At 41.0% G+C, this 19,893-nt stretch overlaps 1 protein-coding gene across 5 annotated transcripts in view; it reads right to left on the reverse strand.

Moving 5' to 3' along the window:
* Positions 1-19,635, reverse strand: part of SYNCRIP (synaptotagmin binding cytoplasmic RNA interacting protein) — a 24,676-nt gene extending 5,041 nt beyond the window's left edge. For 3 of the 5 annotated variants that reach the window (XM_082757661.1, XM_082757660.1, XM_082757659.1), the window contains exons 1-10: positions 19,370-19,635; positions 18,087-18,246; positions 17,078-17,196; positions 16,784-16,891; positions 15,031-15,144; positions 14,753-14,929; positions 9,862-9,997; positions 8,761-8,966; positions 3,762-3,911; positions 2,380-2,501 (exon numbers count right to left, since the gene is read on the reverse strand). In XM_082757661.1, coding sequence (XP_082613787.1) covers positions 2,380-2,501; positions 3,762-3,911; positions 8,761-8,966; positions 9,862-9,997; positions 14,753-14,929; positions 15,031-15,144; positions 16,784-16,891; positions 17,078-17,196; positions 18,087-18,234 — 1,280 coding nt within the window. In that variant the 5' untranslated portion in view covers positions 18,235-18,246; positions 19,370-19,635. The remainder of the gene's footprint in view (positions 1-2,379; positions 2,502-3,761; positions 3,912-8,760; positions 8,967-9,861; positions 9,998-14,752; positions 14,930-15,030; positions 15,145-16,783; positions 16,892-17,077; positions 17,197-18,086; positions 18,247-19,369) is intronic. The other 2 variants (XM_082757663.1, XM_082757662.1) reach the window with 1 other exon arrangement.
* Positions 19,636-19,893: the final 258 nt, after the last annotated feature.

Here is a 19,893-nt window from a genome sequence, read left to right on the forward strand (position 1 = left end):
CCTCTCATTGTGGTATCTGATCTTTCACTTTCTCACTGAATGCTCAAGCCAACACGTTATTTTTAGTATCTTGCATCGTACCAGGTATCCCATTCACAACACCTACTGAAATTTATGAAAATTTCAGAGGAGAAGTTTGGGGTAAATATAGATTTGATTTTTTTTTTTTTTTAAATACCTAAATCCAAGAATTTTCATCAAGGGTAATTGTTTTAGCTTCCCAAAAGCCAAATTCTATGAAGGCATACTACCAGTAGCTCAATCACTCCCTAAGACGGTGATTTGACATGCATTTGCTAGTAAGGTCTCTCCTGTCAAGCCTTCTAACACCTCCCTTCAAACCTAGGTTGGAGCCAACTTATTAAGCCAACTTTTTTGCCCTTTTATCTACGTGTTTGGGTTTGTTTCTTTCCCCCCTCAGATAGTTACACAGCTAACAGAACTCAAGATACATTAAAAAGCAAAGTGACTTGTACAGATTAAGAATTCTACTCCTGACAGCCACGAGGGGTTTTAAGCAGGAAAGGTACGATTCAAAATGCTTCTTACTCATTAAAAAGTCACTTATATACTGGGAGGTTAAGATCACCAGGTACATAACGTATGAGTCAGATTGAATCTATAGCTATATGCAAGTTTATATAAAAACTATTTTTACAACTACAACTGTAAATATAGTACAAACTGCAAGACACCTCTAAGACCTTAAGATGTCACTCCAAACTTTCCAAGTAACTAGGATACAGACTTAACACACATATCATTCTACTCCCTCTCACCTTTTAGAATCCTAAGAAAATTAAAAGCCCTTACAATTCACTTATGAATAAACCGTTCAAAGTCCAAACATACCTAATGAAACTAGCTGCTTTCCTGCCTAAGATGCATTAACAGTTCATAAAAGTAAAGGAACGTTTCAAATTCCTGAACAAAAGAACTAGAAAGGACTGAACAACTGGATTTACTTTACCTCTGACTAGAAAAAACAACAGACAGCCCTAGTTTACCTATATCCACAAAATCAAGCACGCACCAAGTAAAGGGGGTGTGTGGAGATAACAGACATCATTATATTAATATATATTAAAGGTGTCACATGTCAGGAAGAAGCCCAGTGTTATAAATAAATGTTAATATCCAGAACTAATAATTCTGAATCCCAGATTACCTGCGAAGAACAGGTAGGGGCAATGGAAGGGAAATCACACAGCACTTAACTGATCAAGCACCTTTTAGGAATATCTTCCTTTTCCTCCACTAGAAATGGACCACTACCAGATCTTGAACACAAAGCTAGCAGAACTGTCTACTGCACTGTAAGATTTTTCTGGTATTACTCAAATTCAACTAGAGAATGTGCATCTCCAACCAGAGACAACAAAACCATGCAAACAGTTGCCAATGTCAAGAGGCAAGTAGTACAACTTTCAACAGTATTTCAAATTATAATTAATCTGTTTTTTATTGTGGTGTTGAAAAGATGCAGAATATAGAGAAAGAAAGTATTGCCAAAAAAAAATAGGCAGAACAGAAAAGGCCTAGCACAGAAGAGGAGCAAAAGAATAATGAAGCTGACTGCTTACAGTAACACCAGATGCCTAAGGAAGGAGAACAAAAGGGCCAAGAAAGTTACGACACCTATAAGCAGGGCAAACTTAAGCAGTTCCATGCGTACGCTAGGTCACCATCTGGAGATCTGTATTAATCTGGTAACCTCACTATTCTGCCTTCTTGTATGCTGCACAGCAGCACTGGCAGAAGTTATTTTTGGAAATACGGTGGGGGAGGGAAGATGGTTAGGAAAGCTACAAGATATCCAAGAAGATAAATATGCGAGAACATTAAGCAGAACACAGTGGCAAGCAATGCATTGTTTGCCATGTTCAGCATTTATTAACAGGAGATCTTTATTAGTGTGAGTTTAGAAACTTCATGAATAATCTGTCTTCTGGAAATGGCAAAAAAGTATGCCAGGATCCTTCCTTCAGAGAGTATTTTCTTAAACAGGGGACCTGTATCAGTACTTCTAGGTCTGGTAAAAGGAATACATGCTGCTGAATACATTCATGGGACAGATCAGTGCAGAAATACAGGAAACTTTTTATTCTAAAGCAAGAAGGGTGCACATTTAATGACCTGCAAGCATTTCTGTTGCTCATACGCCCATTGATCAAAACAGTACCTGAATTCTCACAAACAGCGCTCCCTCCTAGACCTTAAGTAAAACACAAACAACTTAAACGCATCCAACATTTTCAGAGAAGCCAAAGAACCTGTATACACTATGGTAAAGCTATGAACTACCCCAAGTTCTAGTTCTGTACGAATATACATGTCTTTCAGAAGTAATACAAGGTATGTGCATGCATTTACACTTACATCTGATTTTTAGCCGCTTGTCTCTGAGCTTTCCGTTCTTTCCTTTTTTGATCTGGTGGCTTAGCAAAAACAATTTCAATGTTTTCTCCCTCTAAATCTTTGCCATTCATTTCTTCCATTGCCTGAAGGAATTAACCAGACTTTAAATATACTTCTAAGCATATCCGAAGTTATTAAGTTTACTCTATCCTTTAGAATATGCATTTTTAAATGTTATCCATAGCTAAAACAACAATATAAATCTAAAAAAATTAGCACAGCATTATGGGTTCCAGGAAGTTATGCGTTTCCTCTTAACTTAGTTCTCAAACCCAGGATGGTATGTATAAGCTTGAAAGTCTCCCACTAAAAATTCTAAATAGGCTTCAATCTTTTAAGTTGTTTCAGTTAATGACGGGACAGAATTAATTTCTGAAAGGACAGCAAAAAATATTGGCAGTAAATGTCTCCTGTTAGCATTAACACAAATGGTACTAAAACTAGAGGCGAGTGTATGTTTTTATGTCTTTATTTTACATGTAGTAACTTCTTTTTTAAGCCAGGCCCCTCCCCCCCCTCAAAAAAAAAAAAAAGAGTACGTGTGTCATTCTCACTTAAAAAAAATAAAACAAAAACCACACCAACACACGCGCATGTTTCCCATGGGTCACAGTAATTGCTACAAGTTAATTTTAAGCAGAGGAATCCTAAAGATTCTACCACTTCTAGGGACTCTGAGCCTCGACAGGATACATATCCTGTGAGAAGATTCTTTCCATCATCTTCATAAGCATCTGCTTCAAGGCATCTGGATGAACAAGAAAAGCTGAATCCCCTTGTATCCTGCTGTATCCTCCCACGGGACATAAAAATAGACACACTATAGGCAGGAGAGGAAGTGCACTTTCCCTTCCTAACAACAGATGAGCAGAGAAAATCCAGCAAGACCATGCTAACAAAATCCAGGGAAGACAATTCCTCAGCTGTCCCACACTTCTCATGAAAAGAAAAGGTGATTATTCCACACCATAAAAAGGAAGTCATTCTGTTCCTAGAGAATAAAAAGATGATCTAATTTTTTTTTATCACCTGTCCTAGAGAAACTGCACTAGTCTACTGCTAACTTGGTGAGAAGAGTCACTCAACTTCTGGCACTTCAATTTCAACTGATAACGGGTATGACTAGCTCAGATATTCATCAGAAAAACTACTTAGGTGCATCTAAGATCTAGTTTTTCAAATTAGCAAATGAATTTTCTTAGGAGACACCCAGAGAGGACAAAGACATCGGAAGCCTTTGAACACTCCTCCAGACAGATTTTTTCTGAAGTTAGAAGTATACAGCTTCAAAATGTTACACTTAATCACACGCACACACAGGGGGTACAGCCCTCTTCACTTACCTTTACAGCACCATCCCGTTCATCAAAATGGATGAAAGCATAGTCTTTTAGCTTCTTCACTCGCTCTAGCTTTCCAAATTGACTGAAGGCCTTTTCTAGTATCTCCTCTGTTACAGTATTGGCAAGATTGCGTACAAACAGAACTTTTACCTAGAAAAAAAAAAAATTAAAAACACTATTTAGACAAAAAGTTTTGCAAGTCATTACTATTGGCAGCACTGAAAATATCATTACATTTTAAGTACTACATTTTATAGAGGTAGTTATGTAAATATATACTCATATATATATATATATTCATACAGCACAAGTTGGCAGCAAACATCCCTGACTGCTAAAAATATTAGATCAATTTTCCAACACGATTACATAGCACCAGTATCCTGAAAGTCAACACAGTTTCTGTTAACGTTTGAAAAAAATCCTAGCAGTAGTAATTTTCAAGTCAGGAACGCTTTCAAATTTGAAAGAAGGCAACTGAGACTGGTTACACACAAAATAATTAAGTTATCAAAACATTCCATTGTTTAGACAGGTTTTGCAGAACAGTCATCACTGTAATATCTAGGTCAGAGGTGACAGCACTGCAGCTCTCAAGCTGCTTAACTTGTGGCTTCCCTGCTACAGCTACACCAAATACCTAGCAGCAGGACTGCGCTTGCCTGAGGAGCACTCAGTGACCTGAATCCACGGTTACAAGAGGGAAGAAATACAGAAAAGGATACGAAGGCTGACATTGCCAGGTCACCCTTGGACTTTCTCACAAGTCAAACTGCGTCTTTTCCTTGAGAAACAGCCACCTCAAATTAACTGAAAACCTATTCCCTCCCCCTCTAAAGCATGCAATATGGCTTGTACGCTACATGAAGAGTGCTAGGCAGCTTTTAGGATCAGAAAGGCTAGTTATCTGAAGGGTTTAGATACATCTTGTTAACTGCCTGACAGTGACTACACCATCAGTGCCAAGTTGAACCAACCACCAACTGCTTTAAGATGAAAGAAAACAAGGCAATCTGACAAAGACTGACACTAGATAAACCAGTCAGCATGCACTGGACACCTGCAAATCACGTATGTTACTGGGCTGGAAGCATTCAAAGGCTTGTCCTTGCCCCCACACCGAGGTTACACTGATAAAATGATAATGTCTGGACATTATCATTTTTGCATGACATCACCTGTGAGTTCTGGCAATTTATAAGCCTCTCTTACATGCTGGGGGAGCCCCTTCCACACACTGCCACCACGTGCTGACATTACAGCCTTACTTTCCTACAGTGCAGCTGCCAATCGGCCACAAAGAACTGCAACATCTTTCCACACCCCGTCCACTGTTAGTGGCTTCTAACTAGCTGATGACAAAAAGCAAGTGAACATGGTACACGGCAGCTTCTGACTTCCCATTCCTAGTCCCAAAGGTCACTGCAAGTAACACGGGGTACCAAAGGGCCACAGGAAGCATGCTTCAATTCCCTGAAGCTGAGCTACGATCTCTGCTCCTACAAAGCACAGGAATTCAGTAAACCCCAACACCTGTTGTATAAGACATAATTACTGTGTAATTAAAGTTACAAATAAACTTGTCTCACTTGATTGCAGAACTCGGATGGGATGCAGAGCTTGGAAAAAAAAAAAAAAGGATACTACAAGACTATAAATCTGATCTAGAGAATCAATTCTAGCCTTTGGCAATAGCTATTCTTGCTGATTCTCAGGGGATAAAAAAAGTCACAGCCAGCTCCACAAGGAAAGCTTTCTCCTATCCTGTGTTAAGCTTCTCCTATATGCCTTGATAGTACAAGCGAACTGTGTGCCTTCCAAGAACCCTTTTCAGTAAACCATTCTAATCATTTACTTTACCTTACCTTATTTTGTTTCAGAGAATAACAGAAGTTTTGCTTTGTAACCACCTGCTTTTAAAACTGGTAAAATGCAAACAAATGTTCCTTACTCTTATACTTTAGGAAAGGATGAAAACTTGCATCTCAGGAGGAACCAACCCTAAGAAGCCTTCACCAGTCCACAATGACTGACACATTTAGTGTCAGATATGATTAAAAACCTCAAGAAGAAACCATCTTTTTAGTACAAGATTTTAGTACTAACAGGACATTATTTTTTTTTTTTAATAAGAAATTAGTTTAAATTTTTCTCCCACATAGACAAATCCATTAATCTCTAACACCTCAATAATATCTTTGGCCACGTTACAGACCAGAAGTGCAGCTCAACCAGTCAAGGAACATGTCAAAACTAACAGGCAGGTCAAAGCGTAGGGTGAAAGAAGGAACTATTTTCACTTCATTTAAGGTAAGAGGTTAAAAAAGTCTTCTTGATTAAGGCTTGTAGGTTGTAACGAGGAATGCACATCTAAAACAAGCAATATAGCCCGCTATCCTAAGTGCAAGTGCACAGCAGCATTTTGTCATAAAGGCAGGGCCCACTTGTAAAACTGCTGAAGGCTGGACTACCCCCAGAACTACTGGGATCTGTTCCTTTTCCCCCTTTTACCTAGAGTACAAACACTTCAAGCTTTGTTACTATGTTCTTCAAAGGTTAGTCCCTGTCTCCTCTCCTGTAATCTACCAGGCAGCCATGAGCACAAGACTTTATTTAGCTGCTTAACCTGCCAATCTAGCACATGCTCTGTAGCCTCAGCCACGTTACAGGAATAATTTAAAATGTAAGAGGCATCAAAATGCTGCTTAGGAGAAAAGAACTATCAACAAAACCACCGGAAGTTAGAAAAAAGTTTGGACTAGAAATCAATTACTTCACTGATTATACACATACACTGATCTGTCAGAACAAGTACTGCACTCCTCTAGCACATACATCTGTAGCTTCGAAAGCTAGCTTTTCTCCTCCTCACACTGAAGGTACTTCATATTTAAGGTAACACCCCCTTTAAATTTCAAGTGCTTCAATATTTGGTAAGTACACGTCCATGTAGCACACTCTGCAACATTTAAACAAAAGTCTGGAGGAGAACGGAAAAAAAGGCTTGAGAAAACACTTCAGAATTGTAAATTAGTAGGTGTCAATACACTGATGAATTGGCATGCTTTTCTGCCAGGTATTTAGAACAATGCTGTTCACCATCTAGCTACTGAGGTGAATCTGCCTTCCCCATGCTTTGCTCTTATGGACTTTCTTTTCTGGTAATGTGTATGAGCACGCTGCAGACCAGATGATTATTGTGATGAAAGCAACCTCCTACTCACAGTGTTTCCCCCAGAGCCTTCTACCAAAGGAATGTGCGAGACCAGGGCCAAGAGCTCTCCCTTTGCTCCCTAATGACAGCGCTCAGGAGCAGACGGCCAACCTGCAGCTCACAGCTGGGAGATCAGTGTGACTGTGACAAGTAGCTGGGCTGCTCTTAAACATAACACAGCAGTAAACTCCAGAAAGCAAACCTAACACCTCCAGAGGGGCCAAATGTGATCAGGCTTTCTGTAAACGTACTTGAAGTGGGCAAGGAAGACTGGAACAGAGCCTTTCCTTGTTGTAAGAATAAACTAAGGGATGCAGCAAGCCAGAAAAGTCAGACACCAACACTTGCCTCTGCTTCTGCATACAGCCACAAACTGTGCACTCTACTTTTTCAGCATTCTCATTCACATTTCCATTCCCTTTTGCATCAACTGTCTGTATTTGGCAAATAGCAATAAAATGTAACATTTTCTGCACACTTCCCATTTTAAATACAAAAACTTTGAGGTATTAAAACATAACATTCAAAAAATGAATATCAAATGCCACAAAACACTGATTTCTTTAGCCTTTCATTCCGACATTTATAAACTTACTTCAGAAAGACACCTACCTCATCACATCCCCTATCACACCCCGCTTATCTATGTGGTCATGTCAGCAGAAGTTTGTGCTAATTCAACAGTTTGTTGGAGTAGGATTTCCTGAGCCAAGAAACTGATCAGATAGACTGCCACATATAGGAAATGCCACCTCTGACCACTTCTACCTGCAAGACTCTTCCCTGCTGTTGATCATATATGATACAGGGCAAAAAAATGAAGTCTGCAAACTGGGTAGTACAAGAGCTTCTGTGATAGCGATGTTATAAAAGCAGGCTTTTTTTTTTTTTCTCCTAAAAATGAGTCCCTGCCCCAACCCTTTTCCCTTATGGCTCACCAAAGAGGAGATCCCAGCCACACTGTATTACTAGGTCCATCAAAGTAGGACTCCAGCAAGTGACATGTCTCAAACAAGAGTAAAAGCAATGACAAAAAGCAAATACAGAGAAAGAGAAAAGGATATAGACTAGCTAGGAGCTTCCATGAAACAACTCAGCTACACAACGTGATTGAAAAAGATAGGTCTGGGCATTATCTGATGGGGAAAAAAAAAAAAAAGGTTAATATTTCTACAGCAAAATAATGTGCTGTAATGTAATTCAAGATGTTGAAGTTCAGACCTTAGCTTAACTGAAATACTCCAACTCCAAAATATTACCAGTCTTAATATTTTACAGATTTAACACTGCACCCAAGTCAAAAATACTGAGTTCCAAATACAAAGTAATTACTTAAATACTCAAAAGTAACTTCTACAGGATAGCTTTAAAAAATCCCAATTTGTGTGTGTTACTGTAATGTTCTACCTCTGAAGTGATAAACATGTGGTTCCAGGGTTAAAAATCATTAAGGCTTGTTCTCTGATCATTTCTGGATTTCTGTGCCACCACATACTAATCTACAAAGTCGTTTTATTTTGGGGAGTCACCACCACCACTTCCAGATTAGGAATCAACTACACCAGCATACGTATCATTCATCCTTGGGAGCACAAGATAACATCTGCCAATAGTTTTTTGAATTCACATTAATTCTAGAGTGCATTCTTATTTTTATCATCTCGCTTACAACATTTCTTTCAAGAGGGCTGCAAGATGCTATTTAAACTTATGCTCATATTAAGAAGTACTTACTTTGGAACAAGGCACTTTACTTATATTATGTTTCCCTTACAGCTTTATTACCTTTGCCATGACTTCGGGATCTGGGTCTTCTATAGGGTCAGCCCATTCAACTGTAACAACATTTCCCCAGACTTTCACCTTGCCACTCATTAACCTACGTCTGGCCTGAGCAGCAGTCTTGTGATCTTCATATTCAAGGAAACAGAAACCCCGGTTCTTTTTCTTGTCATCGGGCTGATGATACAATATGACATCTGTAAGGCCCTCTGAAAATAAGCAAAATATTCCTTTGTTATGGCTTTAATCCATGAGTTTGTATTATAAAGTAAGGATTATCTTTCCGAGAAGTACGCATCTGATTAGCAGTTCCAGATAAGCACTAACATGCTAGTCTTTTCAGACTGTGTGCTTATTAAAACTTCCCTACTTTCAAGACCCACATTCTCCAAGAGTCATTGGACTATCCCAACTTCGGATCCCTTTTATTAAGTGAAGAAAGCTTAGAAGCTACAGAAGAATACCTTCCATCTCACTGAACAGAGCAGGGAGTGCAACCCAAAGTTGTGCTTTGTCACTTTTCTTCTCAACCCACCCCCTAAGTCACAATACTTATCAGCATCTGTTTTTTCCACGGATGTCCAAAGAACAAAAGGTTAAACTTGCATGATTTCATGACATCTAAGAGTTTCAGTGTTGCTCCAAGGAACCTAAAGTATATCATTCAGTAACACAGGAAGCCGTAAAACGTTACCTGACGGAGTTTATATGCTGTTAACAGAAACAGATCCTTATCAAATCAGTAAGAACTCTGAAGCACAGAACTAGTTATGTTTCCCAACCTGCTTCAGTTCTGTCTTGAAAAGCTTTAAAACATCAATTAGCACTGACATAATTAAACCATCTGTTTGAATGGCTTTTTTAAACAATACACACATTTTCTCAGTAAAACTTGGAACTGCACACCTTGTTTAATTACAAATATTTCATCCCTCAGCAGTCAGATTTTTTGTTTTGTTTTAAATAAATAAAAATCAGGACAAATGCTAAGTCATCTCAGTTTGAATTCATTGTCATTCAACCATAAGCCAAAAGATGGTAAAAATACTTCATCACTAATCACGTTTGCCACCCTCTAGCTGTATGAAGCAGTTACTCAGTTACCTGTTACTTTGCTGAATTCTTCAACAATTTGCTCCTTGGTTTTACTCTTAGGAATAGAACCAACAAAAAGCCTATTATTGGCAACAGAGATGCATACACCAATGTGTTTTCCAGAACGAATTTCATGATTGTTGTACTGAAAGAAAAACAGACAATCATCAGTCACACATAACTTTCACTCCCGTCCAACAGTAGCAATACCAAATCTTTTGCTTCTGCAAATTTAGTAATATATTAAATTCTTCAGCGATTAACACGTTCTTATGATATATACTCAAATATTTTGCATTATACCCATGCTCTCTAAGTTATCTCCACAGTGGCAGCCCACAACTACCCTTCCTTTCTTGTTCAAGCCTTCGTCTTAATACATAGATCTTTAGACTTCTTCATGCAGAACCACAAAAGGTTAATATGTCCAAACCAACAAGATCAAGGCTACTCCCCCTTCACAACAGCACAGAACAACATTCAGGTTCCTCTACAGATTGCATCTGTGAATTCTTAAATTGTATTGTGTGTCTAATAGAAGACAGGTGTTACAATTGAAGTCAGATTCCCTTCCAAAGCTCCACACAGTTCACAAAGGAAAGCCACGATCGGGTCTTCTCCACAAAGCATACAAGAGCAATTGCCAAATTCTTTCCCAAGCATGTAGATTACACGGATAGAGACAGCAAACGGCAAAAAGAGACTTCTATTGCTTTGAAATCCTAAGGCTTCTGTTCATATTCCGTTCCCCAAACAGACTGTTTAGAAAACACTCTGAACACATCAACAGTTCAAGGGGAAAAAAACTATTACTGTAGACATCTGCTGACAAAAATGCCCTTCATTGCGATGCAGACAGACATGTATCATCCAAATAAGCAGCTGGGAGGTCAACTGGTGGTACATCAACCACTTTCCTGCACTGCAAGCCCTGCAACAGGCAATTCTTTAGCTAGGAAAATGTATTTAGTGGTCAACATTTTATTGACAAGTAGTAGGATAGCTTTTCAAAATTTAATCTAGCTATTTATTCTGTGAGTGATTTTGTGTCTGGTGGTAAACTTCCCACATAAGCAGGTTCTCCCACACCCCCTTCTTGCTTAGGGCACTAAAAACCAGGGTGAAGATGTATTTATATTTAGCCATTACAAACAAAAACTACATCACTGAAGACTTTCAAAGCTATACAATTGTACAAGAAGTAAACTGAAAAAAACTGTACATGCTAAAAGGATCTTGAGTGGCATCTTTCCAACTAGTTATGTCGCAAAGCATAACACAATACAGTGAAAGACATCTCCCTATCTGTTGACTGTGTAGCAGTGGAAGAGTTGATTTTAAAGTCTGAAACAAAACCACACAGGAAGATGTATTTATATATATGTATTTATGAACACTGACGAAGACTTGTACGCATTAACAAAGAGAAGATTATACAATCTGGAAAAAAAAAATCCTTTAAAGAAACAGGTTTACAAAAAAGCTAGCAGCTTATTAGTCTGGATACAAGACAAATTGATTCTTCTTCAACTGACGTATATATGGATAAGAGAAGGTACTATCTGGCTGCTCCTGTTAGAATTTAAGACCAAAGCCTAACTTCATATTTAATCCAAAATAGAAGCTCTCTTATACCTCATACCAAAAACTTTTCATAACTTCAAAGAAAAATAAGTAGTCTAGCATTGCTAATCCATGTTGATACTAGTTTCTACAGTTTTTTTCTCCGTACTATCATACTTTACTACTTTCTGTCATATGTTTATCCTACCACAGATGAAATAGTCTAGAGCTAGATGCTCCTACACACACAATTAGTGTTTTTTAGGCAAACAGTTTGCAAAGCAGCTGCAAACTTAGATTAGATACCTATGGGCCCAAATCTTAATTTGTGTGTGTGCTACCAAATTAGCAAGGTCAGCATAACACTTTTCCCTCGTCACCACTGAAGCAATGCCTCAAGTCAGCAGAGACATTAGCACCCCCTAGATACCAAAAAATATATATATATTTTTTTGCTAAGTTCCTCAAGAACTGATTCACAAACAGGTAAAGTCTGCCTTCTCATTTCATCCACTTTCACCTGCAGTTTGGTTCCAGCAGCAAGCAACCTGCACTACTGTGTCTAGCTGGCAAACTGCTTAATAGGGATATCTGCACCTGTACCTGCATTTTGATCAAATTTACATTAGCTCTAGTCAAAAAACTTAAAACTATAGCTTAAAACTAAAGCTTAAAACTATATACAGTAGCATGCAGTATACATTCTCCTATAAGCTTGGCCCGCAAGTATTTAATTTTGTGCATGTCTGCAGTAACCCTCATCACTCAGAAATCTTTTCCAAAACTGAAATCTAACAGTTTCATATGAAATATTAGGAATTGAGTGTGCACATAAACACACAACTGGAACTGTAATTCATAGCTGAAAGAGTGTAAACAGAAGGGAGATGCAAGCACGTGGACAGGGAGAAAAATGCCTGAAGAAAGTCAGACCTGACTTGTAACAGCTGGTACTTGGGTGAACAGCACTTCAGATGCTGCTTCTACTTAACTGGCTGGGGGGATTGACACCTGTACACTGGATTAAGTATTGGACATGAAGTTAACTACTGTTCATATCTGAGTGTCTTCTCAGGATCAAGCCACATCATTGTTCCATTTTTGTCTCAAGCACAGCACCAAAAGTATTTCAAACAAAATTTTGGGATCTCTCTTTGTAAGCTGCTGGAGCTATGCATAAACAAAATCAGGGCTTCAACCTTTTAAGTGCAAGGTTTCTTCTGGTGGATGAATAGAAGAAGTCAACATTAAGTTTACCTAAAATATTGGTTCAGTATTATATGAAGATATTATAAAGTCTCTGAATGATACCATAGCTATGCAGAAGTGAATCACATGCAGAATATGTTACACCAATTGCAAGAGCCTGAAGACAGTCAGTGTATTTTCTGCTGCTTGAGTATTGACAAAGCCTCGTAGCTGTCTATTAGTTGGAAAACCAAAGCAATGCAGAGATTTTTATTCTCATTTTTGGTACATTTCAGAATCATGAATGGGGAAAAAAAAGCCTCTGGCAAAGGGATGGGAAGCAGAGAATCCCCAGTTCCATGATATCCAGAAATCCCTGAAACAAGCTGTCTACACATCAGAAGTAGTGTCAGAAAGAACACTGCCTGTTAAAATAACTATGACCCAAGAGGGTAGAATTTCTCATAGGTCTTTCAGCAACCTCTCCCATGCATGTATAAAAAACTACAAGACACAGACCCATAATTTTCAACTAAGCCACATGGTCATACTTTTCTGGTACCCTTGCAAATCACTCAGGCACCTTGGGCAACTTCTAACACACCAAACTACCCAGTCAACTGGGACTATTCAAAAGCTAACAAACGTCACAGGATCCAGTTTAGAGCTAACCCTGCCTTCAAAGGTTAGCATGAAGGCTGAAAAACTGCTGTACCAACCCCAATGCTTTTCAACTATTACACTCTGTGGCTATCTAGCTGAGAAACAACATGCAATGCTGTATTTTTTCCTGCATAGCAAAGATCAAATATAAAGGGACCTCCTTCCATTCCCTCAGATTGTTCAATGAAGACTGAGGCCAGGACCTGAGCTGTAACTTTTATGCAAACACAATCTGAATAACTTTGCAGATCCCCCTCAGGAGCATGCTGCATTTAAGCAAAATAGAGCTAACTGAAGAAAAACTCCTTTTCATTTAATAGACGCTTCTGATAATATATTTAAATTTGTTTCGCTCTTTGGGTAAGTCATGTGAGTAACTCATGAGTTTACACAAAATATAAATAGCTAGGCTGACAAAGAAAGTACAAAGAGGTATATGCAAACAGTTATCCTAAGTATATTTGGATTGCACACAGGAACACACCAGACATGCTTGTTTAAAAAGCTAAACAGTAGATACCAGACTTTTTTTTGTACTTTTTTTTTTTTTTTTTTTTTGAAGATATTTCAATACTTTTTGGGAGGCACTTCTATCTTCAGCCTGATTCGTGTCAAGCATGAGGGTTAGCAAGGTACCTTAATGACCTAAGGTGTCCCTTAATACAAAAGAGAGGTCTTAACCCTGCCGTATTAGTACAGTATCAGCACGCCTCAGAACGAGTACAGTTAGCACTCTTAGGATCACACCATGCATTGTGATCTCAGCCACATCAATGCAGCACTAACTAGCTCAAAGAATTCAAATTTCATGTAACCAGAAAAACAAAAGAGCAGTGTAAGGATTGAGGACATAAAACCTGGAAAGCTTATTAAGAGTTTCCCATTCCTTATACCAGACCATTTCACACCTCTGTCTAAAACTGGAGAAGTTTTTAACTGGTAGCTTTTGTCATTTTCCAGATAGCTAAATGAGACAAGATAGACCTTACAAGTCAAAAGTGATTACTTATCATCTGAAGTATCTTATGAAATTCTGTGACTTCAGATGCATTTTCCCAGCATGGTGCCCCCTGCTGGTGCACAAGCAAATCAAAACCATAAAACCTGACCAACTCCTTTGTAATACAGCATCTCCACTAACACTTCTCTAAAACTCATCCAAACACAGACAAGCTCAGAAGTCAGTATTGCTAAGACAACTTTTGTTAAGATTCACCTAACTGGACCAAACAGCAGTCCATCTACTTTATTTCCTGCCCCTAATACGCCCATCAAAGATTTATACACAGAATTATGTAAAAATACTTAAAAATGCCTGGTGGACATTTGTAAAATCATCTAAAAATGACACAGTTGAATTTTAAGCATTCAGACATTAGGATCAGGACAACAGCTTATAATCCACAGTGTGTTCTTAAAAAAAAAAAAAAAAAAAAAAAGAAAAAGAAAGAAAAAAAGAAAGGAAGAAAGATGTAAGAAGACTTACCAGTTTAACAGCCTCCTGAGCTGCCTCTTTAGTACAAAAAGTGACAAAAGCATATCCTCTATTTAGACCAGTTAATGGATCCATCATTAAGCGGAGATCCCATATAGGGCCAGCTTTCTCAAATAATGGAACAAGTTCATCTTCAAACAAGTCTCTTGGAATCTTGCCCACAAATATCTGCAAGAGGCACAGAGTATTTTTATTCATTGGGTGTATTTATTTTTTTTTCTTTAATATATATAAGCAATACATCTACACAAACATCTCCTCCTCCATACCTCTGTACCAACGGAAGGTTGTTGTCCTGAATATACAGACTCTGGAGGAGGTCCACCATACTTTCTCTGTCCAGTAGTCACATCAAGAGTGTAGCCGGTTCTCTCCAAGAGTGCCTTCAAGTAAGAATTTTAAAATGTTAAAATCACATGCAAATTCAGCTAATTTAGGCGTACTTCATTCACAGACAACAGACATGCTCATAATTCATCTTAAACTATATTGCTTTGAAACTCTCACAGGCGAACAAGCCTACTGCTAGCACTTTAACAACAAACTTGCAAAACAATTATTAAAACTGCCAGGTAAAGAAACACTAGAAAATTGGAGGTTCACATGGAGTTTTCCCGATTCCTTCATTTTCATACAAAAAAGAGGCCAAGTAATAGAACAGCGAGCTTCTCTTTAATTAGGAAGATCTTAGCAGTCCGAGCCACTTCTTGTTTTGGCATGCCCAATCCTGCAAACGTTTATGCACAGAAGTTCCCTTCACTTAATGAGATTACTCATGAGTGTGAAGTTAAAGAACACATGTTTAAGTGCTTACACTCCTGGAACACTGTTCTTTCTGCTTCAGGTATCCCGCCGCTGAAGTTGTGATCAAACTCCTTTCCTCCTATGCTGTTATCCCTCCCCATCCTCCCCTCAGTTCCTTGTGGGCAAACGCAGCATCCCAGCACAACTGCTCTTCACTCTGATTGCTGCATACAGTTACAAATGTATGCAAAATATCTAATGAGAAACTCCTCTGAAAGTAGTCTTTTCTTCAACAATTTTGTGCGAAGACACATCAACTCTACGCACAAAGGAGCAGCACATTTAACAAGTCCAATTACAATCAGGAGTTAACTTCACAACTGGAAGATTGCAGTGACTTTAAAGGCTATAGCCATCAGCAGTGAAAGCTATGCTACTTTAAGTTACTTAATACATACTGCTGTTTTGTGTGGTGGTGACTAGAACTGTATCACTTGTTTGTAAGTTTTTCCCTTTTTTTAAAAAAAGGGATTACAATTACCAGCATCCCAGCCTCAAAGTGAGAAAAACAAACATTCTAGTTTTGCAAGCTACATAGTTATTTGTAATCTTTAACACATTCATTTTGCACTTTACACATAAAAAGTTAAAGATGAAAGATACTCTCACTTTTCTGAACCATCAAGTAAGCATATTTAAGTTTTCCTTTCCTTTAGCTTTGGACAAGTTGCTAGTCATGGAATTTAATATAAGTTGTGGTATGGCTAGCTCTGGACACAGGAGTTTCTTGGTATCAGGACACTCACATGAAGAAATAAAGTATCCTTTAAAACAATTTTGGGTACAGATTATGACACACATGCTATCTCCCTGTTGTGGAATTGCTTTAAACCTGAATTGAGGAAAAAAAACAAACCAGTAGCTGAAGTTACATATTCCAAACTCAGAGATCTATGCTGACAAGTTTCCTAAAACTATGAAACAGTAAAACTGTCTCAACTAGTCAATCCTCAGCTCATAAATCTAACCGTCCAATCTTTTTCATGTTTCAATATACATTCAGACCCAGTAACGAACAGGATGTAAGTTTTCTCTTGAAGATGAAAATGTGAATGACAGCTCTTAAATAATGATGAATAATCTAAAATAGCCTTTACTAGAATATCACAGTTTTATAAGAATTAAGGTCTCTGTCACAAGAGCTTTGCAAAAACAAAACAAAAAAAAAACACAAAAAACACAGAGAGACTTCATACCTTTTATCTCCTAGGAACATACCTTAATTTTTGCCTCATCTGGTCCTTTGCTAGAATCTGCCACCTTGGTCCCCTGTTTTTCCCTCTGCCTGTATGTCTTCATGACTCCACATAAAAAGGCACTTTTGTTCTGCAAAAGATGCATTAATCTTCAGTTCTGCGAACATTACAAGCCAGAACCAATTTCTACCTTGAATGAATAAAGGGCCTGTTTTACATATCATGTATGGATCACTGAAGAGATTTAAGCAAACTTCTTGCCAGTCTACTAGTAGTTTATCCCTCAACAATTATATTCTAAATTGCTTAACGTTACCTGAACATGTGAGAGATCACTGTCTTTAAACTGTTGAAGCACTGCCAGTGCACCTTCTTCATTAAATTCCTTTAAAGCTTCAATAGCTCTTTCATCTAGATCACTATGTGCAACTAGCCCTAGAGAAAAGAACAAAATTACTAATTACATGTGGGCAGCAATCTTTGTTTAACCATATTTAACACACCTAATATATTTCAGCGTTCCCTAAATCAATCACTGGTTAAAGTTACAATACTTTAGAAGTTACTTAGCCCTCTAAGTTAAACATATTAAGTACAAGTAACTTTTTCTAAAATCAAGTTTGTAAAAAAAAAGTTAAGATTTAGAGTAACATTTACTACCTTAGAATCATAGATTCTACCACCTTTATGTATTTGACTTCTCTGAAATTCACGTTACACAGGCCAAGTTAATTTTCAATATCCTGAAGCTGAATTCAGAAGACTCTATCAAAACCTGACTTAGCTGGACTAGCAATGGTACCATGATATGTTTTGGGAGCAGACTATAAACTGCAGCACTAGAGGAATGATCACAATAACAAAAAAAAAAAAAAAAAAATCAAGTTTTAAATATGCTAGCTATTTCCATACAATAATTTTTGCACCTATGAGCTCAAATAGTATATCACAAAGTAACATTTACGCCAGAAGATGACTACCATGGCTTCAGTTACATAAAGTTACCTAGAAGTACTGTAAAAATGCACAAAGACCACATCACCTGCCCCTTCTAAGACTCATCTGATGCCTATTCCAGCTGTTGCTACAGTCACATGCAATTTTTCCCCTCCCTCTTCCCAACCCTCAGTCCAAGGAGCCTGGTCCAAGGCTTTTCTCTGAAAAATACTATGACACATTAAAGCGCTAAATAACAAAAATCCACAGATGTTTGTAAGACTGCAGTCCCCATACTTTGGAAACCACGAGAAGTTGCTATTTTAGCCCAAAGACAGACAAATATAGTAAAGTATTGTAGGTGTGGTTTTGCAAGTTTTACACCTTACCTGCAACGTAAATTTCATCTAGCTTTTCAGCAACTTTCTGTGGTAAACCAGCATCGAGCAATGTCTGGAAATGCTCAGAATGGGTAACTGCAGCAGAAGTGTCCATAGGCTCTTCAGTACCATTCCCATTAACGTGTTCAGTAGCCATGTTTCCAGATATCTGTCCAAACGCAATAAGCATCGTAATTAAGCCACAAATATCTTCCAGGAGAGCTGCTGAAGTGACAGCACGTGCACCAGGCCGCCCTGCTCTGGCGGTGAGCTCGCGGACCACTCCCGTGACACTTTCTGCTTCGGGAGATGCCCCCCAAAATCCCTCAAAAGAAGCCCTAACACAAAGGAAAGCCCTGACACCGCTGCCTAGCGGGGGTGGGGTGGCTTTCACTGCAGGTTTTACACAACCCAGCCAGACACTGACTCACCTCGCTCCCTCCAGTCTCTCCACCGCGGAGCTCCGAACAAGTTCGGGACGGAGCAAGGAGCCAGCGGCGGGGGAGGGCGGCGGGGCCGACACCCTCCGCGGCCCAGCCGCCGGCCGGGGGCCCCGGGCTCCCCCTCCCCGGTGCCGGCCGGGCCGAGCGAGAGGAACAAAGCGCCCTTGGCTCGCCCGCACCCACCCACGGCAGCGGCGGCCGCCATGAGCGCGATGTTAACACGTGCTCTGCGCCTTCAGATGTCCTACAACTTCCTCCAGTGACCGACTTCCCCCCCCCCCCACCCTCCCTTTCCCCGCCACGCTCCCGCGGGAGGAGCGGCTCCAACCCCCCCCCCCCAAAGCCCCGCAGCCGCTCCCCACCTCTCACCCGTATCCCCCCCGGGAGGCCGCTTGCGACACCCCGGGCCCGATTTCACCACCCGGCCGGGAGCTCGCCGCCCCCCCCTCCCCACACACAGCACACACACACACCCTGCTCAGCCCCTACTCCCCGAAACAATGCGGGGGCCCGCCGCCAGCCTGCTGTACGGGGAGGAGGAGGAGGAGGAGGAGGGGAAGGGGGGTGCGGGAGGAGCCGCTCGGCTCCCCCCGGCAATGAATGGGGCCGGCGGGACAATGAGGCGGCGGCCACGCGTCCCAAGCCGGGGCCGCCTCCTCCTCCTCTTCCTCCTCCTCCTCCTCCTCCGGAGGCCTAGCGCCGAGCCAGCGGGGCCCAGCCGCCCACCGGCAGCGGCCACGACGGCAGCCGGGCCGCGACGCCAGAGCGCTGCAGGGCCCCGCCCGGCCGCCCCCTCCTCACCCTCACCCTTCCTCCTTCCCTCCTCCCTCCTCCTCCTCCTCGCCTGACCTGCGGGGCTGGAAGCGGCGTGCAGAAGGGGGGCTGCGGGGCGCGCTGTGGCGCGGGGGGCTGCTCGTAGGCGGCTCGGGCTGGCTGAGGAGCTGCTCCCCCCTCCGCCCCGTCGCTCCGTGCTGCGGGCTCCCTCGGCGCGTGTCCGGGCGGTGTGCTGGAGCTGGCGTAAAATGGCGGCCGCTCGAGCGCTCACGCCGCTGCTGGCACCAACCCCAGCCCCTTCCACTCGGCGCGGGGGGGGCGGGGAGGGGAGAGGAGGGAGGGGAGGGGAGGGGAAAGGAGGGGAGGGGAGGGGGAAGAGAGAGAGAGGGGAGGGAGGGAGGGGAGGGAGGGAGGGGGAGGAGGAGGAGGCGCCGCCGCGCGCGCTGGCGCGGCCCCAAGAGCCGGGGTCTCCCAGGCCGCTCCGCAAGGGCCCCGCGCCCCGCCCGCGCGCGCCCGCCCCTCGGGCACGCGCCGCGCCGCTGAGGAAGGAGGGAGGCGGCGGCGGTGGTGGCGGCGGCGGGGGGATCAACGCCGCCCGC

This window comes from Aythya marila (assembly GCF_965140915.1).
Source record: "Aythya marila genome assembly, chromosome: 3".
Classification (NCBI taxonomy): Eukaryota; Metazoa; Chordata; class Aves; order Anseriformes; family Anatidae; genus Aythya; species Aythya marila.